Source organism: Astatotilapia calliptera, chromosome 4, assembly GCF_900246225.1.
Source record: "Astatotilapia calliptera chromosome 4, fAstCal1.2, whole genome shotgun sequence".
In the NCBI taxonomy this organism is placed as follows: Eukaryota; Metazoa; Chordata; class Actinopteri; order Cichliformes; family Cichlidae; genus Astatotilapia; species Astatotilapia calliptera.
In genome coordinates this window covers 21,983,725-22,006,526 of record NC_039305.1, presented here as the reverse complement: position 1 = coordinate 22,006,526, position 22,802 = coordinate 21,983,725, and the positions used below count along the sequence as shown (strand labels likewise).

The window sequence follows — 22,802 nt, the reverse complement described above, 5'->3', positions numbered from 1 at the left end:
CACCAAATACATCCAGTGGTTCAAAATTTGTAAAATGACCACATATTTATGACAGCTGAGAATGTGAAAAATCACCTAACCCTAAATGTAACTTTTGATCTCTGATGCTCGGTTTGAATTGCAAAAGTTTAACTTTGAACATTTTTCAATAAAAAAAACACCCAACTTATTTTCCTGGAGTTCGATGCCAGCGTTGCCACACAGGTATGAAAATGTATGTACAATTTAAAAATAATTCCAGAAATCTGCAAGTGTACTTCTTTAAAAAGTAAAAAACTGTTTGGTTTAGCTGTTCTGTACCTTTAAGCAGCCCCTGCACCGTCATCTGTAAATTAGTAATGCACACATATTGTTAAAATTGCACTCTCTCTTCAGAAATGCAAGAAAATGATTTGAAATCAGCATATTAAAAAATAACAACGATGTGCTTTACTACTTTTTTTTCCAGCTTTTAATTTGTTTTCAGCAAATTCGGGTATAATTTCAATTATGTTTTCAGAACCTACCTGTACTTCTTTATACTTCAAAAACAGGAAGTATTTGGAGGGGATAATATAAACAATCTGCTCATTTGAAATGCAGAAGCACCGATATTAATGACGAACTAAAATCCAAGTTACTTTTTTTCTTTGTTGGCAGCTTTATCTGCACTTTGATCACAGTAACCTGATGCCATAAAGAGTTTAAACACAACAAAAAAACAAAACAAATTGCTGACCTCCTCTTAACACAAACATTACCACACCAGCTCAGGCACTGTGGAATATTCTTATATTCCTTTTCATCTACTGAGGGGATTGACATAATGTACACAAAAGCACCTGAAGCAAATGACTCACTCTAAGCAAATACAAGCTTAATGAAGCTGTAGGAAAAAAATGGATCCTACAAACGGTATTGTCAGTACAGGCAAAGAGTTTTCTGCTGCATATTTTTCCTTTTTGCCACTGAGCTTCATTCATTGCACCAAAACTGATAAAAAACCCATGCAAACGCCAAAAATTGACATCTTGCATGGCCGGGCCTTTACTACCATTAACAGTTTTACTACCGTTCGTCTAACCTGCAGCTGGCAAACAGCCCACGACAAATGTGCTGGTAGTTAAAACTACAGTGCTCAAAGTGATATTGCTTTCCTTCAAAACAAACAAAGAAACACACATTTGTAAATCATTGTAAACCCTGACAGCCTCATAAAGATCATTCCATAATGAGTGCATTCATATTCAAAACGGGCACAGGTGCTTATTTGGATGATGACTTTATTTGTTTTATGAAATGGGAAGTAATTTCAGTTTCTACAGACTCTTATTATGTATTCATTTCATTTACTCTCAGTAGTTCTTCAGGAAATACTGCTCTGGCACGGCAGCATCTGATCAATGCATGAAATCTATCACTGAAAACAAAGAATGATAAGATTTCTCTGACTGTCAAACAGAAATGCTGCGATTCTGATATGTACGAGCTCTTGTGCTCTTCGTGTGCCTCGTATTCGGTGCCCGTCTGCCGTCATGTGATCAGCCACGGTGTTCTGCTCCTGTATGGATGCCATCTGATGTGGTCAGATTGTGCTTTGCTCCTCTGTTACCCTGTTGGAGCAGTAATCCTGGATGGCTTTGGGGGGGAAGAGAAAGAGGAGAGAAGAGAATGATGATGATAAAGGAGATTTGATGAAGCTGATAAATAAATGTGCGTCAACTGATGGTTTCAGTTAGGAGTGAATCAGCTGCTACGCAAACCACATTAGACTCCACAAACTTGATCTCATGCTTTAAGCATAATTGAATTTCGATACAACTCCTACTGTTCCTCTTTTGATTGGCTGCTTCCCATTTATACAGCGACCGCTTCCTCTTTCATTGTTTAATCAGGAATTGAGCCGTCAGCTAAATGATCCAGTCATCAAAACCGGCGGGGGTCTTCACTGGAAGGAGGAATATGCCTGACAGCGCATCTAACTTCCTTCTTAAGAAAAATGAAAAACTATGACGTATGAGGTGCCAAAGGGTTTGTTTATGATGTGCAAATAAAGGGGTGGGAGTCATAAAATGCAGAACTCTATACTTGGCACATCTCCTGGATCCCTGCTCTGACTATCTGACCACTGTGTGCATTTACAGCTGAGAGAAAACAACATGACAGCTCTACAGTAACATCCTGAGCGGTGGGGATAGTGTTGACATTGCTGCAAGTGAGCTGAGATGATTTCTTTTTGGTTCTTGTTGTTTTGGCAACAGTTTCACACCATCTTCCCATTCACCAGTTTTGGCATCCTGTGACTTCGCCCACTTCTCAAAACCTCTATTCTATTTGCAGGATTGCCAGCTGATGGTCAGAAGGGGATTTCCAGGCAAGTCCAGCTGACCTTGACGGCTACACTTAAGTCACACAAGATTTGTTTTGGCCTTTTATGGTTACTGATTGTACGATGCTCATTTGTGTGGGTGTCTTTCTAAAAACAAACTCACTTTTCACAATTTTCTGGTAGGCTTCCGCAGCGGGGGAGTCGGGCACCTCGCTCAGGAAAGACCTGCCCTCGTCACAGCTCCGTGCTATCCTGGGATCTAGAGGCACCTTTCCTAAGAGGGGTAGTTTGAGGTCTGCACACATTTTCTCAGCTCCCCCGGTTGAGGGAGGGAAGATCTGTGACGTATTCTACAAGGAAGAGTTTAAAGAAAAAAATATGCATATATCAGCTAGGTACTTTCTTAATCTACACACGAGGAATTTGGGATTGATTAACTGTGTAAACACGACATTTTTCCACTGGGAATTCTAGCTCGAAGCTCAGGCCGTAACCCGGAAAACTAAAACATGCTGCACAGAGAGAGATCAGATTTAAAAGAGTTGCTTAAATGGCATCTCCCACTCACCCACATTTTCTTGAAAGTGTGGTGATTTCACTGTTTAGTGATAGGAAAGGACGTTGTGGTCCTGTTATATCATCTCCCCTCCCAAAAATAAAATGTCAGATGTTGAATAGAAAGGAAACGGCATAAGGCCCTCCCTTAAAGGGATGTAAGAGCCTCAGGAAATTACATCTAAAAGGAAAAAACACAAGACATAAAAATGTAGAGAAACAGAACTTTGTTGATTTGATTTTGTGCAAGGTGAGCTTGCTTGTGGTTGTGAAAATGAGTGCACTGTATCCTGTTCAGTGTATCTGCAGTATATCTGCACAGGATAGCAGACGAAGCCTCCTCACAACCTGGTTTTTTTTGTAATGAGCTAAAATAGCACAGATGCGAGCACATATTTCAGACCTCTTTGCTTCGTTCCTCTTTTCTGTGTGCTCCACTTCTTTACTTACCAGAACTAATCAAGCGTATGCTCGCAGTGCTTGTATACATTTCTCACCAGATTAGATCAGATTTGTAAATTTTTGTCTTGTTTTTGCTCAATTATCTTATCCAAAAAAACAAAACAAAAGACAAAAAAGATGTAAAATGAACAGAGACATGGATCTGGTGCATTTTTAGCTTATCTGTGTTTTGCACAGGTGCGTGTGTGAGAGTGACCTTGCATTTAGGGCAGACAAAGCCGCTCATGTTCTCCACCACCCCGATGATCGGCATCTTAACCTTCTGACAGAATCGGATCTCCTTTCGCACGTCCTGCAACGATACCTCCTAGACAGACGTGGAAACAGGAACCACAGAAAGAGAAAGGCAAAAGCGAGGGCTGAAGTTTGTGTGTATGTGTGGGTGGAGATGGGGAGCATACGGTGGACAGGGAGGGGCACACACACACACACACACACTAGTCTGGCTTGTTTGTTTGGTAATTCCCACCGGGTGTGTGTGGTCGGTCGTGGGTTAGTGAGATCAGGCGGAATGAGGAAGTGTGTCTGTTGCTTTCTGACTTCACCGCACTGAGCTTAATCTAAGAAGCAGGAAATTGGTGCTTCACTTCACCAAGTACAATAAGAACTTTGACACAGCTTATAGTGAGGTCTTCTTAACTGAGCACATGTAGAGTAAGCCACATTTATTGACATGGCGCTAAATGTTCGCCACACTAAGAATCATCAGCAGGAAACATGACTGACAGAACTAGTACGGCTGCTGGATCACAGTCGTTTTACTGTCTGCATGCAGGACAACATTGGGTTAACCTCCAAGTATTTGTGTGTAAATATCATGATGCCCTGCTGGCAGACATGTTGCTGCCCGTTCAGCAAAAACACCGCCCTGTGCCTATCCTGTCTGTGGCTTTACCACACCAAAATCACCTTTACAAACCAGGTAACAAAAGCATGTGATGTCAGCAGGTGAAGCAAAACGCTTTTGTGCCGAGTTGACTTCCTATTAAATACGAAAAATTTATAGGAAGCACGCCGTGGAAGACAACAATAGAACACTCTGAATTTATTTTTGTTCTGCACAGCTCTGTAGCATGCCATTTCTTTAACAGTTTGTTGTCTACAAACATGCCTGTAAAAAACCTGTATAACATTTTACTGTGCGATGGGCTCTCGCTTTTCTTTTTACGATGGTTTCATGATGGAACAGCATCCTCTGTTGGTTGTGGTATGCTAAAAGCATCTCAAAAGCAATTCATCTTCATTGACACTCGGCCATAGCGCCATGATTATGACCATGTGGAATTGCTTTATTGCCAACAGTAACAGCACCTGCACAGCAAATGTATTTGTCCCATATAATCCAACCTATTAAAACCTGTCATATCATATTTTTAAAACACTATTTTTGTGCATTAACGTGTGCATTCTAAGACAACCATTAGTGCGAGTGGATTCGCTGTAAAGCCCTTACTCTGGATGATCCACGGACTTGTGCATTTGCTGGTGCAAAATTCAAATTTCATCTGTGTTTACGTTTCATAGTGGGCTGAAAAAGCAGGGGTCTCAAGGACATCCTAAACATGTCAGTATACTGTAAAGCCATAAAGGGGGAGCACCACCAATTCCACAAACCAGCAGCAGCATTAGTCATAACAGAAGGCAGCTGCATACGGCAAGATGCAACGAGCTGAGTTTTTTTTTTGTGGTAAGCCAGTTGCCTACCTGTGGTTTTCAGAGTCAATACTACATGACTGAAATGACTCAACTTGTATACAGAAGTTCAGGTTGTTAAAATCATTTGGGGGGAATTTAGGGAATCACCAAGTGAAGTCCGTTGGACTGAAAGCAGACATATCTGCAGGTCAAATTTCAATTTAAGGCTGATAGCAGGTAGTTTTCATAAGTATTTGAATACATGTTTATAGATTATTATTTTTAAAGCTGCAATTGTTAATGTAAAATAGCTGAGCTAAAACTGAGTAAGTTTTTAATAACACTGAAACCTCTGAGTGAGAATTAGAGAGCTTTTAGGACACACAGCTTGAGCTATGCAGCTAAACGTCGGGCTGCTAAAGTTTCAGTTTCAAATGAGCTCACAGACGGTTCAGAGTTAACTGAAAGATGCTGAAGTTTAGCTGCAGGTGTGTGTGCGAGCATTAAGGGGGTATCTTGAAATATAATGACTGGAATTTCCTTGTCTGGTTGTCTTTCTAAGAACTATAACTGACAGCATATTCAAACAAAAATTAGCTTTTCATAAAGTCGGAGGTTTCTTCCTGTGAAAAAGGAGCTTATCATTCCCGTTGTCGCCAAGTGCTCACTCACATGGGGTCGTTTGATTATTGGGGTTTCTTTCAATAACATCGTTGAGATTTATAGAAATAAAACTGAACTGAATTTCCCCCAAACTGCAAATATAACGGTGTACAGAAAGAGTTGAACGCGCACGGGCAGAAATGTTGAGAGCGCAAGCAACACATTGCGAGCAAGCGCAAATGCAAAAAACTGAGCGAGAGGGGCTGTTATTGTGTGTGTGTGTGGATAATAGCAAACACTGAAATACATTTTCGCACGCAGCTATGAATTTTGCTGAAATTCAATGAATTACTCCTCAAAATGCAATGCAACACTTGCGCTCAATTTTTTTTTTACGTGCGCTCAGAATAGTGGCACAAAAGTAACGCCATACTCTAAGCCCTGGATAGCTGAAGTTTTAGCCACGTCGCCTTTGTTATTTCCATGTTCAGCTGGGTGAAGGGGCTTTAAGCATCTGATTAGCATTAGGTTACAAATGTTTTCATGGTGGTCATCCTGGAGTTTGTGTGTCTTCATTGAGCATGACTGCCTATGTGTGAAAACAGACATGAACATGAAACCCAGCGGCTCATAACTGGACATGTATGAGGATGATTGGCTGCTCATCAGTCAAACAACATCTGAGAATGTTTTATAAAAGCAGGTGTGTACAAAGAGGGAAAACCCTAGATTGCACCACAGCAGCGTTTTCAAAGGTTATTGACTTTAAAAAGCTCCCATAGAGCACTTCATATACTAACGTAAACCTGCTCACACTAAAGCCGAGACTTGTACCTGTGGTGTGGTGATGATGATGGCTCCATCAACATGGGTGGCGCTTAGGTACTGGACGATGGACAGGTGTTCGTCAGAGGTGCCGGGTGGAGTGTCTACGATGAGGTAATCCAGTTCCCCCCAGTCCACATCCCTTAAAAACTGCTTAATGATCCCTGATTGGACACAAGCACCACACAGGTTGTTGCTATGTGAGATCTGGAAACATGAGCATCTCACATACACACATCACATTACCGCACCATTTTTCTTGGGTCCTCTCCAGATCACAGCATCATCCGGACTACTTAGCAGGAAGCCAATAGACATGACTGCCAGGTTGTCCTCCACATACTGCAACACAACGCAGAGGCCCCTGTTTTATTATGCTTAAATAAGGAAAATAATTAAAAATAAATAAATAAATCGTTCAAATCAGCTCACCACAGGGGACCATCCAGAGCCACTCTGGTGAACCTACACAGGAGACGACAGAAAGACAGCTCAATCTTTGTGTCCATGTGAGATTATGATTAAAATGTTGCACCAATAGATATAACAGCCGTTTCTGACAGCTGCCTACTGACTTACTTGCTCTCCCTCTAAACCCACGATCCTTGGAATGGATGGACCACAGATGTCTACATCAAGCAGGGCAATCTAAAAAAAGGAAAAAGAAAGTGGAAGCATGAAAAGTCGGCAGTCCAGTATAATGAAGGCAACTGTCTCCCGAAAGGCTACACAAGGCATTTCCTGTCTGCTTGACTGGGCAGCACATCAAAACAATGGGGCTGTATCCCAGCACTAGGAGCCATCCTAAAGCATTGCTTTATCAGCATTTTCTCTGAGGAACTGCTAAAACTTTGGGAAGTGGAATGTTTTGCGTGGGAGTGTCCAGTTGATCCCCTTACTATGGATGACATCATTGTGAATGAACCTTTGTACTCCAGTGGTTTATGGGTAACAGTCAAAGATAAAAACTCCTGCTAAGTCTAACATGAGATTTTCTTTCAACTAAGAAATAATGATTTACGCAAACTACACTAAGTTTTCATATGTCAAATTCACCTATATTCAGCCTAAGAAACAACTTTATGTAATACAGTGGTCCCTCGCTATAACACGATCCCTTTACCTTTCGCAGCCTCGCTGTTTCGCAGATTTGCTTTGTGCAATTTTGCATGCTTCTCCCCCCAGCGAATTATGTTCTGTGTCCTGATTGGCTGTAGCCATTGTCACTCAATCTCATGCCGTGTCTCCTCTACAGTACAGAATGCGTTCAGCTTGTCAAATTTACATAAATCTTTGATCGCTAGCAATGTGACTCTGAAGTGCTGCACTGTACTGTTAAGTTTATCTCCCCCAACAAACACACCAGTGTCGACAAGAAACGATTCTTGCAAAATTAACCCGTCAAAGGACAACAAGCCCGGGTTCTTTGGTTTCATTCTATAATACTGAAGTTAGCTCTCTACCGAGGTTTCAAAGTGTTTAAACAAGAGAGAAAAGTGTGAAAATCATGCCATCAAGTACATTCAGGTCTGACGAGCAGGTTTTTGGTTTGATCATTAATTCTGGCGAACTGCACAGATTTGCAATTGTCAAAGTGATTTGTAAAGCGGTGCAGAGTTGTAAGGCCACAAGCCAACATCCCTGCGTCATCGACTGGCACTGCAGTTCTGCACACTCAACCAAAGTGTTCATTCAACAGAATACCTTTCAAACCAGACAGACACGTCGGTCGTACATCTTACGGGAAGCCAACCAGATCCGAGGACAGATTCAGAAACATGCCCCCTGAGCAAAATTTTGACACAAGTTCTTTTATCAGCCTGGGACTGAGAGCTGTCCTGCTCATGTCAACAATCGAGTGTCAAGTTCGCTGCTTACAGTAAACATACATGTAGCACTCACTCTGCAACTGATGCAAGACAAATAAAAACATTAATTTGATTAACATTAATTAAACACTGTTGCCCTGTTCAACTTGAAACTGTGAAAGCTACACAAGAAACTGGCGTATAAAGAGAGATATCTCACAGAAAAACTGCAGGAGACATAGACTAATAACCTGAGGCATCTAACTCCATCCTACTGGTTAATATAATCTATCATTGTTTTGAATGGAACTAATAAATTTCTTCCTTGATTAAGCTGTGGCTTCTTTTAGAGTGATAGCACTGTGTTCCTTGTTATCGCTGGGTTTCAATGATCGATTTTCCAATTCAAATCAATTTTAGCTTGAATAAAGCGATATTGATTTAAACCCTGAATTGATTTTTAAATATAAATGTATTTTGCCAGAAATGCCAGAATCTCAGGTTAAAGCTAAAACAGCAAATACGAGCAGGTAAACAGATTCCACACAAAGCTCCACACAGTGAGTTGTCGGCTTTCTCACCCGACAGCACGGACACGCCGTCGGTGCTGATAGCTCACAGCTCACTGATTATACAGTTGCAGGTTTTGTCTCTCTCAGACCAAAATTCACTGAAGCAGCAACAAAAGAAGATCCTTCTTACTATTGCTGTTTTTCTTCCACCACGATAAAAAACACACTTGCCGCACAGCTCTTTCTCTCTCTCAGGGTACTTCAAGAACAGTTTCCCATCTCAAATATCCGTTTTCTGCATTATTTGCTTGCTTATTACGCAAAAAGTGTACCGTTGTGTACAGCGTGTCAGCGACAAGAAAGCCTAATTTCTTCTGTTCAATACCGAAGAAATTTAAACTTTTTAAAATTATACCAAATTGCAAAATGTTTAGCTGTGTCTCTAATAAAACCTCTGTAACTTTGCTCTGCTTCACTTCAGCAGCATCAGGTAATATTCATATGTTGATTCATGTTTTTTTCAGCTTATTATCTATTACAGAATATTTTTAATGTTTTTAAATTAATTTAATCATCTGCTATAAAAATCCAGGCCAGGAACACCTTCATGTTTTTCTGTGCTTTATCCCCAGTTACTTTGACACAAAGGAATCTGCTGTGATGCTCACACCTCTGATGAAGTCTCACAAAAGTCAATACTGATAAATGATCAGAATTAAAATATTTCTGACTGTCTGAGGCAAAATTTCCCAGATTCAAATCGAATCGGGACCCTGTGAATCCGAATCAAACCTATTATAGAAATCAGTGACGACCCACAGCCATGTTCCTTGTGTAACACAATTTACTTTCAGAATTCAAATATATTGTTACTCTATGTCTGCAGTGACCTCTAGTAGTCAGTGTATTTTAATGTTTTATATGAGAGCATCAGGATTTACACACACTAGCTACTTTGGACACCACTTGTTAATGCAAATGTGTAAATATAATAGCCAATCACACGGCAGCATTTAGTCAATGCAACCTGCTGAATTTCAAACAAGCGGCAGTTCTCTGAGTGAAAATGCTTGTTGAGGTCAGAGGTAGAAGGAGAACCGACCGACCAAGCTAACAGGAAGGGAACAGTAACAAAAATAACCACTCATTAACCACTCGTTGTGGGTGGCTGTAGCTCAGGTGGTAGAAATCATCTCAAACTCGATTCTTGAACATGACAATTACTGATATTCTGTATTACCTCCTTTGTGGTGTCACTTGCCAGAGCGTGAGCCAAGTGAGCGCTAAAGGTGCTCTTCCCCACACCTCCTTTTCCAGACAACACGAGGATCTTGTGTTTGACTGTTGACAGCTTCTCTCCTATCTCTGCTATAGCTGCAGACACACGGGAACGAGATGTTTTAAGCTCTTAACTAATCCCCTAATGTATCTGCTGAAGCCCAAATATGTATCAAAATATTAAAGTGATGAGAGAATAGCACACGGTCTTACCAGGGTCAGGGGCTTTTGTGGCTCCAGAGGCACAGAGTTTCTGGTTGGGACAGCCCTGGCATGGTGCAGACTTGCCAGCTTGCTCACTTGTTGTACCCGGACAGTCTAACAAGGATAAAACAGAATCCAGTCATCAAGATCTGAGCACCTTAAAGAGACCTAAATATCCTAGATCTGCTTCGAGTGGTTGTCGTTAAAATAAAATGTGGTTGAACAAAATATCTAGAATCTCTGCAAAGTCTGATTGGCGCTTGACTGTCTTTAATATTCAGGTGAGAAATTGGTTCAGATGTTCAGGAACAATGCAGGAACCACTAAGGGTCAAGCCTGCCGTAAAGTGGAAACTGCTAAAACACCAGCATCACTACAGGGAGTGCAGAATTATTAGGCAAGTTGTATTTTTGAGGAATAATTTTATTATTGAACAACAACCATGTTCTCAATGAACCCAAAAAACTCATTAATATCAAAGCTGAATGTTTTTGGAAGTAGTTTTTAGTTTGTTTTTAGTTTTAGCTATTTTAGGGGGGTATCTGTGTGCAGGTGACTATTACTGTGCATAATTATTAGGCAACTTAACAAAAAACAAATATATACCCATTTCAATTATTTATTTTTACCAGTAAAACCAGTATAACATCTCCACATTCACAAATATACATTTCTGACATTCAAAAACAAAACAAAAACAAATCAGCGACCAATATAGCCACCTTTCTTTGCAAGGACACTCAAAAGCCTGCCATCCATGGATCCTGTCAGTGTTTTGATCTGTTCACCATCAACATTGCGTGCAGCAGCAACCACAGCCTCCCAGACACTGTTCAGAGAGGTGTACTGTTGTCCCTCCTTGTAAATCTCACATTTGATGATGGACCACAGGTTCTCAATGGGGTTCAGATCAGGTGAACAAGGAGGCCATGTCATTAGTTTTTCTTCTTTTATACCCTTTCTTGCCAGCCACGCTGTGGAGTACTTGGACGCGTGTGATGGAGCATTGTCCTGCATGAAAATCATGTTTTTCTTGAAGGATGCAGACTTCTTCCTGTACCACTGCTTGAAGAAGGTGTCTTCCAGAAACTGGCAGTAGGACTGGGAGTTGAGCTTGACTCCATCCTCAACCCGAAAAGGCCCCACAAGCTCATCTTTGATGATACCAGCCCAAACCAGTACTCCACCTCCACCTTGCTGGCGTCTGAGTCGGACTGGAGCTCTCTGCCCTTTACCAATCCAGCCACGGGCCCATCCATCTGGCCCATCAAGACTCACTCTCATTTCATCAGTCCATAAAACCTTAGAAAAACCAGTCTTGAGCTATTTCTTGGCCCAGTCTTGACGTTTCAGCTTGTGTGTCTTGTTCAGTGGTGGTCGTCTTTCAGCCTTTCTTACCTTGCCATGTCTCTGAGTATTGCACACCTTGTGCTTTTGGGCACTCCAGTGATGTTGCAGCTCTGAAATATGGCCAAACTGGTGGCAAGTGGCATCTTGGCAGCTGCACGCTTGACTTTTCTCAGTTCATGGGCAGTTATTTTGCGCCTTGGTTTTTCCACACGCTTCTTGCGACCCTGTTGACTATTTTGAATGAAACGCTTGATTGTTCGATGATCACGCTTCAGAAGCTTTGCAATTTTGAGACTGCTGCATCCCTCTGCAAGATATCTCACTATTTTTGACTTTTCTGAGCCTGTCAAGTCCTTCTTTTGACCCATTTTGCCAAAGGAAAGGACGTTGCCTAATAATTATGCACACCTGATATAGGGTGTTGATGTCATTAGACCACACCCCTTCTCATTACAGAGATGCACATCACCTAATATGCTTAATTGGTAGTAGGCTTTCGAGCCTATACAGCTTGGAGTAAGACAACATGCCTGAAGAGAATGATGTGGACAAAATACTCATTTGCCTAATAATTCTGCACTCCCTGTATTCACAGTAAAGCGAGTTTTAATGTGAGGATGCCAACTAAGAAAGAAGTCCCTGCTCCAAAATCCACACCTTCAAACTTGACTGAAATTTATGAAGCGGACAAAATTATGAAGGAGGAGGATTACCTCCCAAGTCTTCAACTTCACCTTACATCAGCAGCTAATCTGGTAGCAGTTGGATGTTCTAACAGGAAAATTAAGCCAAACACACAAACTGGTTTTGGAATGGATAAAGCAGACTAATATTAAGTCTTCCCGAAGCCCCAACCTCAACCCTACTGAAAATTACTACTTTACAGTTTTTCCTCAGTTGCTTTGGTGCATTTCTCACAACAGAATTAAACTTTGCACAATAGTTAGTTCAACCTTCACAACATGTAGTCGTTTTGGCACAACCTTGTGGCGGCTTCATGTTCATTGCCAAATGCCTTTGGACATGAAGCAGTTGAGTAAGTACAAATATCTAAAGAATGGTCACTTTTGACTTGCTATTCATCACTATCTCCCTGCTTTTATCATGAATGTCACAATTATTTATACTTGTACCGGTTGAATAGTCATTGTCCTTACAACTAATAGTCTTCATTTCATTGCTTGTGTCAGTGCACTCAAAATTGTTGAACATCTTGTCAAACAATTTGTACACCCATTTTGAAAACCCTATTTTTAAGGAGTTTCCATGAACATCTCCATAAATTACTTTTCTCAGGTGAACCTTATCTCACACTAATGAAAATTGGTGTGTGTTACTCTTACTTGCAACCAATGAAAAGCCTCTTCTACCCAGTCACAGGTGAATCGCGTTATAGTAACCCCTACTCTACGTGTGTGTGTGTGTGTGTGTGTGTGTGTGTGTGTGTGTGTGTGTGTGTGTGTATATATATATATATATATATATATATATTCCAGCACATAACAGCAGGGTGCAAGATGCTAGCAGGCAAGGCATACATGGAACGCCATAACCAAGTGGCCGGCATAGTGTACAGGAACATCTGTGCCGAGTATAACCTGGAAGTCCCGAGGTCAAAATGGGAGATGCCCCCAAGGGTGGTGGAGAATGACCGAGCTAAGATCCTGTGGGACTTCCAGATACAGACGGACAAAATGATGGTGGCTAACCAACCGGACATAGTGGTGGTAGACAAACAGAAGAAGACGGCCGTAGTGATCGATGTAGCGGTTCCGAATGACAGCAACATCAGGAAGAAGGAACACGAGAAGCTCGAGAAATACCAAGGGCTCAGAGAAGAGCTCGAGAGGATGTGAAGGGTGAAGGTAATGGTGGTCCCCGTGGTAATCGGAGCACTAGGTGCGGTGACTCCCAAGCTAGGCGAGTGGCTCCAGCAGATCCCAGGAATAACATCGGAGATCTCTGTCCAGAAGAGCGCAGTCCTGGGAACAGCTAAGATACTGCGCAGGACCCTCAAGCTCCCAGGCCTCTGGTAGAGGACCCGAGCTTGAAGGATAAACCGCCCGCAGGGGCGTGCTGGGTGTTTATTTTTTATATATATATATATATATATATATATATATATATATAAAAATAATGTAAACCAACAGACAGGATTGGCATGAGGTGCATACTGAATCTACAAAACTGCAGAACATGGAACGTCAGCTGTGTGGAAGAGGGGTGAGGATCGGTGGAGGACGAGGACAAAACCGGGTAAGAAGAGACCAACCACATAGACACGTTCCTGACTAAATCAGGGCAACACTTGTGGATCATGTGATAAACCATGGCCTCACAATGGCCGAGTCTGGTCGAAGGGTGCAGCCAAATGTTGGGAGAACTACTGTAAGTTTTATTATTCAGACATTTCGTCGGGAAAACAGGTGAGCATACTGTAATGTAGTTATTCAGCACAAACTAATTTGCTCTGCACTATCATAGTCATACAAGAGACTTGCATTAGGACATGACCTTATAGATCTTTACATATAGACGTACTGTAACTGAAGTGCAGACTTGGCCCAGGTGTGGCATAGTGTGCTGTGGTACAATACAGTAATGCTGTAAAGAAAGGAGTTTTGAATGATAGTCCTGTAACAATTACTGTAAGCATGTTTGCGCTTATTTATGTTTTTGTTTTGTCATCTGCATTTCAAAAAGGACTGCCAGACAACCTAGAAGAGGCGGAAGAGGTCCACTTTTGACTCCGCAGCAAGAGGAAACAATTTGTGCAACGGTGGCTGCAAACAACGCTTTGAGACTGAGAGAAATACAAAGAACTGTCGTAGAAGATGACACCATCTTCGGAAATATTCAGTCAATATCAATTTCCACCATAGACAGAGTCCTCAGATGGAATGAAATGTCCATGAAGCGATTGTACAAAGTACCATTTGAACGGAACAGCGATCAAGTGAAGGAGCTCCGTCACCAGTATGTACAGGTAAAACATGTTTGCATATGTACCTCTGTTTACTGTAAAAGTTTAGGCCATGTACTGGACTTACATTTATGCATGTTACTGTAATCCTATTTACAATTCAAACTGTACAATCTGTTGTGCCAAATGCACCATTACAGACTTTTTTTATTCTCATCCTTTGTATAGCGTATCCTGGAATTGAAGCCAGGGAACACCTGCACACGTTTGTATATCTTGACGAAGCGGGATTCAATCTCGCAAAAGGCAGACGGCGTGGACGCAATCACATTGGAGAAAGAGCCACCATTGATGTCCCAGGCCAACGAGGAGGAAATATTACAATGTGTGCAGCAATCTCAGAAAATGGCATTCACACCCATATTCCTCATATTGGTGCATACAATACACAACACCTGTTGGCTTTTCTGGACGCTCTTTATAGGGACCTAATCCCACAAAATGAAAGGGATGATCCTGGTGACAATCGGACAATGTATGTAGTGGTTTGGGATAATGTTAGCTTCCATCACTCTGCTGTAGTGAGGCAGTGGTTTGCAGGATGGAGCACACGACAGGATGCTTATGGAGTTTCTTCCTCCTTACACTCCATTCCTAAATCCAATTGAGGAGTTTTTCTCTTCCTGGAGGTGGAAGGTATATGACAGGCATCCACATACCCAAATGACCCTGCTAGCAGCTATGGATGCAGCTTTAATAATGTTTAATGTTTTAATGTGTGTTAGTCCCCATAGGGAAATAGTTCCTCTGCATTTAACCCATTCACCCAGTGAAGCAGTGGGCAGCCACCAATGCAGCGCCCAGGGAGCAGTGTGTAGGGACGGTACCTTGCTCAGGGGTACCTCAGGGTAGCCGTTCAGTGGAGTTGAACCCCCGACCTTCCGATCATGGGGCCACCACTCTACCTACTGAGCTATCCCTGCCCCTTCCACAGAGCTATCCCTGTGATGACATCACAGCAGAGTCCTGCAGAGGGTGGATTTGACACTCCAGAAGATACTTTCCCCGATGCATCGATAGAACTGACATTCGCTGTGATGTTGATGCAAATATATGGGCAGACAGACGGGAGCGTCTAGAGAGCAATGATTGATATGCAGCAGTGTCTGTTTTTCAGTTTTCTTTTGTTTCATAACTACTGCAGTAAGGTTTACTGTCTAAGTGAGTTTGTGTTTGCTGTAAAATGTTTGATTTACTGTATTCCCCCAGTTGCACAATGCTGTGAACAGTTTCAATTAAATATTATCAAGAGTGCATATGAAGTGTCTTGATTTTCCTTTACAATTTATGGTTTTCAACATGCCATGCATGCTGTCCAGACTTGACATGTCATTGGGACGCACCTACAAAGAAATCCGTCACAATGAGAACATGTTCAAACTATTTGATTTTGTGACCAAAGGTGCTGGTGTAATGACTTGTAATTGTGACAGCCCTGACACTTTGATATAAGTACTTGCTTTTGATGAATATATTATCTGTTTTGATTAAGGGACTTGCTTTTGAAGCATTGACTACTTATTTTGAGCAACTGACTTTGCTTTTTGATGAAGTGACTCACTTTTGCAAGTTATCCACCATGTTTTGCAGTTTGCACTAATTGTTTTGAGAAGAGCCTTAGTAGTGTTGCAGAGATCAATTCTGTTGTGAGAAATGCACCAAAGCAACTGAGAAAAACTGTAAAAGCCAGGTCAAACAAATTTAAATGCTCTCTAGCAATCCTGCCCAGAAGAGTGGTCAAATATCCAGAAAGAACTGTTCTAGAAGATTCTTGATGGGTACCTTATTACATCTAGTTTTGCTAAGGGATCGTGTAATACAAAAAGAAAAGCTGCTCTCATGCGATGGTCCCTTAAAATCATTTATATACAGCTTAACATAACATTCAGCCAAGAGACTACTAAAATGACTTTATTAAAACTTATTCACATAATAAATTATACAACTGCGTAGAAGACTGTCATCATGACTCAGCAAAACTGGAAGACGTACTGCGATACCTATTCACATTCCCTTGTGTGGATATTATGCGCATTTTGCCCACAGCAATAAAAACAAACAAACACTTTAGTGATACATCAAACGATGTCTGATAAGCTATCTATCTAGCTAGCTATCTATCGATCTAAATAAGCATCACATTCAACTTTCCGAATATCCCGAATTCAACGTGTAATAAATTCATTAAATTAAATTACAACACCTTGAAAATTAATTTATCTAAAACATCCTTATTAATGTCCTTTCAAACACAGACTCAAAGCTATTAATGTTGATAATTCCAACAGAGAGGAACAACCGCCGTGTGTTTAACAATCACCGCGACCTTACAGTTAAAAGTAAATTCCCTACATCCACACACAACTTGAACAACATGACTGAGGTATTAAAACTGAAGAAAAGTAAGTTTAAAGGCTTACGCTCTGGAGCATTTTCTGGTACGTCTGCCATGTTTGCAAAGTGTCCTTCAATTAAAGTCTTCCCCTCCAAACGTTCCGGATACGCAACGTGAAACGTCGATTCTATTCTTTTTGTACAGTTTTAAACAGTTTTATCGAGGGACTGTGACAACAGCACTCAATGTACTCAATACAGTACTGAGCACAGCAATAAATATGGAAATAAATAAATAACTCCATACATACATACATACATAAACAATAGATATATCATTTGTACCGGTCTTGTGAATACAAACACTCAGGATCGGTTTGAGGAATTTTTCCTTACATACATCAGCTTGTGAGGCTTTATTTCGAGCATGTTACAATCGTAAAGCAGCTAGATTAAAAACTAAAACAAAACAAAAACATAAGAAAGGAAAAAAGGAAAAGGATAGGACATAAGGAAATTTTAACAAGAAAACATGATACATTAAAGAAGCAGGAAGAAGCATATTCTTATTTTATCCAGTATTCTCCACTATTTATTATTAATTATGATCACTGTTACTTCCTGTTTATATCCTGTCCAAATCCCGCGAAAAGCAACAACAAGACACTGGCCACTAGAGGTCACTGTAGACATAGTATAACAATTGCAAATTCTAAAACTACTTCTGTAACCGGTCACAAGATTTTCAAAAAACCTTGAGGTCAAGGTCACTGAGATTTGAACTCGTCTAAGATTTTTAGTGAAGGCACCTCTGATATCAATCTGAAAATCCTATGGTGTGCTGTCGAATTCAAAAGACTTTCAGAAAACCTGATCTCTGACTTTGACCTTGAGGTTGAGGTCACCAGGGTTAAAACTCATCCGCGATTTTTAGTAGATACACCTGTGATATCAGTCAACTTAGGTGTCCACGCTGCCAACAGGCAGATAACAATACTGATGAAGTAAAAAGTTTCACCGTTACACAATGAAGACAACCCTATCGCTCTTAAAGATGCCACAGCTGCATCAAGGAGGAAATTAATTTGTTAAATTTTATTCACAAAGATGTTAGATTACACTAATCAGTAATAGGATAGAGTTAGATAGCCTCAGATTATTAACCAATGTCGACTGCAATTTGTCTGTGAGATAAACTTTGAGGACAATTTGTGATTGTTTGAGTAATTCTTTGTTGTAACAAAGACATTTTAGCATTTTAACAATTTATTCATTAAGCGAACAGGGGTCTCGGTGAGACCCAGGGGAAAAAAAAGTATTTTGATTTTTCCATATAAATCAAGTGTTGGGTTGGTAAAAGACACATTGCAAAAACAATTTTGTTTTTAACTAATTTTATTAAAATTTTACAACATGTGCACTACAGTGCACAAGGGGAGTTCATTGATCACGAATGTGAAACTAACAAAATTCAATCCTTTTCTTGATTTCTAGAGAGAACTCTTCATCACTGGTATTATTCAGGTCTTGTTCATATATTTGTCCCTTGTTTATCAGTTCCTCAGCCAAGAGGCGCTTGAACTCCAGGTATTGGGAGTTCTTCTGAGCTTGTTGCATGTCCTCGCTATCTTGTTGGTACTGAAGCCAGGAGTTGGTGATGACCAAATCAATGAAATAACGTGTGGTGCGAACAGTCCACTTTTTGGTCCGACTAGATATTCTGTAGAAGCTGAGCATGTGATCAGATAGGTCAACCCCTCCCATGTCGATATTATATTTGCAACCACTGCAGGTCTTGGGACTTGTGAATTGGGACAGCCAGTGAATGGAACGATCTGTTCATCATACAGACCTTTGTTGGCCTGGGCAGATTGAGGCAACCTAAAGGACTCTCTTTAGAAGTGGTCTGACTTTCCCCAGGAGATCCTTTTTTTTTTCTCATTTTCTGGCAGATCATCGACTACTTTCAGCGAAGACCTGATCTTGTAGAAATGACCACATGTCATGGAATCAGCTATAACTGCGTACATTTTAATTCTCGGATATCCAAGGCATGCAATGTACACTGAGATTCCTAAAAAGCTATTGATTTCTTCTGGTGTTGTGTTTAAACTACACCCTGAATCCTGTACCATACGCTGGTTGGTCAACAAGGACAAGTCCTGAATTAGTTTTTTGTCAATGTACTGCTGGAAATACTGCTGTGGGCTCCAATCATTAAGTGTCATTAGGGTACCATCATCTCCAATTCTGCATTCTTCCAACAAAGGCATAAACCTAAGATAATGGAAAATTATTTAGCAAAATAAAATTTAGATACTCCAATATCCGATATAGTTCACTTGCAACACATTTACACTATCTTTATAAGTTAAATCAATTTACTGGAAATCATTTCTGCACGTTACCCATACTTTTTTCACTCAAAATCAAAAATTCCTGATTCTCCTACATGCTGGTTTTGTACCAGATAGGATGACGGCAGATTTCAGCTGACCCTGTGTCGTTCTCCATTACACCCTGCATCTTGATAATCTTTGTCTGGCTCTCTCTGGGTTTTCACCCTCTCCTATCTGGCTCATATGACTCTCATCTTCTGAAAGATCTATGTCTGAAATTCCCTCAATGATTGTGTTAAGAATTCTTTCTGCCTCTGTCAAAGAGTTGTTTAGAAAAAAGTGAAATAAATTTAAGTACAAAGTCCTGACGTGCACCAGAGTACACATTAATAAATTAGTCATTTTCTCCGTGAAACTAAATAAAGTTAGGTCTGAAAACCCCCTCAAATTACTTACTAGATGTTTATTTTTGAAAATTAATCAAAATCTGAGTTTAAAAAAATATCTTAAATGTAGATATCATGCTTACATGTCTTTCTTCCATAAAATGTGCTTGTGGGCATGCCAGCCATTTTGAAAGGTAGGAAAAAGAGAGTTGGGAAGGCCACACCCCCACACATGTGACATCATTTTACAGGTGCTGTTGACCTCTCTAAGAAACATCAGGACTCAACAGAGTGGCATGTAGAGTGTGAGTGATACAAGCAAAAACTAAATGTGTACTACAGTGCACAAAAATGAATTACTGGGTCTCAGGAGGATGTGGATATGATGGCCTTTCACACAGATGTGTTACAGAAGAAAATAACTTTTGATAATGACTTTTTCTATCCATGGATGGGAATTGTATCACTAGAAGCTAACAGAGACACATGCTGTGGTAACGGTGGACCTAATGTAGTTAAAATTTTAATTAATGCGTTATCTTATAATGTAAGATAATATAATGTTATAAAAGTGGTGATAATGCCACATTTCTATGAAAATATACACAGTACACGGAGAAAAAACCTAATGAACTGTTCTAAAACAACTTGTGTGTCCACCAGGGAGCGTTGTTGTTTTAATTATGCTCCAACGTGTGCAGGGTGGGGGTGTGGGGTACAAATTTTCAGGTTTAGAAGTCTTGAACTGAAGTTGCAGGTGTGTGCAATTAATTTCTCGTAAGGGGATATGTGAGAATCATGGACTGTTGTGGAGGGCCGGAACAACAAGAGATTAAGAAAATTAAAATTGAGCAGAACTCAGTTCAACTTATTGTGTCTCTCATGTGACCCCTTGAGAAAATGAATTTCCCACTCCTGATTCATAGTGTATTGTAATAGCTTCCCATATCGATCCTGGAAGGAAACACCAATCCCTTTAAGGTTGCACCAGGAAGGAAAATCTGCCAAATCAAACATAGCAAAGCCAACAGTAGCCACTACTGAAGTCAAAATATTTCTGACCAACCGTGTCGTAATCCTGTACAATTAAAGCTGCTTTTTATGGAATTTCCATCTCACTGTTTTCATTGTAATGACAATAAATTTGGGTACATGACTAATAATATATTGAGAAGTCCAGTGACTCAGGAGGACTGTAGAATTCAGTGACTGTAACCTCAACAATACAGCTAGTGTTCATCTTAAAATAGACCAAAATGACAAATCACAAACATTTACTTTGAAATCTTTACTTTTAAACTGCAGATTTAAAATATAAACCCTTTTTCCTCTTCTCATTGTTCACGTGTATTACACACCACATTAAGTGGGTCTTCACAGTTCGCAGCTGTTTGTGTTCAAACACGTTTAAACTTTATGAACAAGGCTGCCTTATTGGCTCTCTGGTATCACAGGAAAAGGTGATTGTTTGCGAGAGTATCATTTGTCCGCCTTTGTAACCGCGAAACAAAAGAGATATGTTGTTTGCTCCAGTATGTGCATGTGTCCTTGGATATAATGTGTTAAAAGCCAAAGTAGTCTAATAGCATTACCTAGTACTGTTATAGTAAGCACTCATTCACATTTATAAGGTTCGAACCTGTGTGTCTGTGTGATTTTTCAGTGTATGCGCCTTCCCCTCCTCCAACTGTTTGCAGTGTTCAGACTTTGTAATGTGATATTTTCTTTGTGTTGGCCCTCCCTTTGCTAACTGTCACACTTATTCACACAAACCATTAATAAGCTTTGTGCACTGCTTTGACGTGTGTGGCAGCTTGTTGATCTCCTCTCAGACATGTTTCTGTGTCATCTAAGACGAAAGGAACACAGCTAAAGATGACTGCAAATTGCACAGAAAATAAGTGGAGCACACGTGATGCCAAAAGTCAGTTTCACTAAGACGAGCCTAGTGACTGTAATGACTGTATGAAGAGAAAAACAGCATTACAACTAGAGTGTACTTAAAATAGCTTTGATGTCCGTCCTGTTTCCTTTTCACAAGTCCTCCCCTGCCCTTTACACCCTTTAATGTCAGGGGTCTAAGTGTTAAAATGGTATAGAAAAGAGACTTAAAGCTCAGCATATCCATGATTAAAAAAAAAAAAAAGTTATAAAATAAGCTGTCATGTTGCAGGGGTGCATAGTGCCAGTCTGTTTAAATGGTAAATATAATTGTACATTATCTTTGCAAAATATAGGATCATGGTTTCACTGGTGCCAGTGTACTTCTTGTGCCAATCACAAGTCCTGATAAATGGGGTGAGTTGCATCAGGAAGGGCGTCTACTCTAAAGTCTTGGAGGGATCAAAAACGCAGATCATAAAGAAGGAGATTTCCATACTGGAACAGTTGGGGCCTGGGTCATCAACAACTGCCTCAGGTGTTGTTGACCAACAAGGTGAAAACTGTACTGTCGGCCGAAGATGGAGGAAAAGGAAGAGAGTGGGAAGGCATGTTGGGGCGCAGTGAGAGAGGAAAAGAGGAAGACGTCAGAGGATGTTAATGGATGTAGTGTTTGACTCAATGTGTTATGAATGTGTGATCGATGCGCCACACTGTGTAATTACAGTGTAATTGTGTGATAAATACATCAGTGTTTTTAACAAAATATTAAGAAGACTGATAATATGTCTGTGAATGTAAAACTTATATTTTAAATAAAAGTTTAGATTTTTCAAGAAGTTGTTTGTTTTTACAACACTGATAGGACAGTTGTGTAGTCAACTAGTTACATAATTACATTACATGGTTACATAATTTCCTCTGGGCTCAATTATTCTCAAATATTCTCTCAAATATTGCAGTTTCACAAGATAATTTACTGTAGAAATGACACTATCACTGTACTAAAGATAAAGTTACAGTATTAGTAGACATATACACACTTTAAAAATTACATTATTACTGCAAAGAATGGTGTAAAGATTTACAGCACCACTACAGCATTTAAAAAAAAGTATGTTCCTGTAAAAAATTACAGTAAAAACTAAAAACAATTACAATATGGTGGCTGTGTTTTATAGCAAGGCGATGTCAACCCTGCTGCCAGTTTTTAGCTGTACAATCTATAGCTTTTTTTTCTTACTGTGAAGACATGCAGAGGGTTGGTGTGATAGAAGACGATGCCAGGGATAGGATGAGATCGAGAAAGATGATCTGCTGTGGGGACCTTTAAAGGGAT

The 22,802-nt window shown here is 40.3% G+C and overlaps 1 protein-coding gene across 1 annotated transcript; it reads right to left on the bottom strand.

Moving 5' to 3' along the window:
• Positions 1-1,245: 1,245 nt before the first annotated feature.
• On the bottom strand, positions 1,246-17,037 carry nubp1 (nucleotide binding protein 1 (MinD homolog, E. coli)). Its single transcript, XM_026165475.1, has 10 exons — positions 16,944-17,037; positions 10,200-10,304; positions 9,949-10,082; positions 6,968-7,036; positions 6,821-6,853; positions 6,640-6,730; positions 6,398-6,552; positions 3,522-3,632; positions 2,472-2,658; positions 1,246-1,617 (listed from the first exon to the last, which is right to left on the bottom strand). Exons 1-10 carry the CDS (start codon positions 16,972-16,974, stop codon positions 1,565-1,567), a joined length of 969 nt encoding a protein of 322 aa, XP_026021260.1. The 5' UTR covers positions 16,975-17,037; the 3' UTR covers positions 1,246-1,564.
• Positions 17,038-22,802: the final 5,765 nt, after the last annotated feature.

Bases quoted from the DNA above. Each gene is read 5' to 3' on its own strand.
- nubp1 (XM_026165475.1), bottom strand. From the start codon at position 16,974: ATGGCAGACGTACCAGAAAATGCTCCAGAGC. The intron at 2,659-3,521 runs GTCACTCTCACA...TCTTCCTTGTAG, and splicing joins TTGTCTGCCCTAAATGCAAG to AATACGTCACAGATCTTCCC. The intron at 1,618-2,471 runs GTGAGTTTGTTT...TCCCCCCCAAAG, and splicing joins CTACCAGAAAATTGTGAAAA to CCATCCAGGATTACTGCTCC.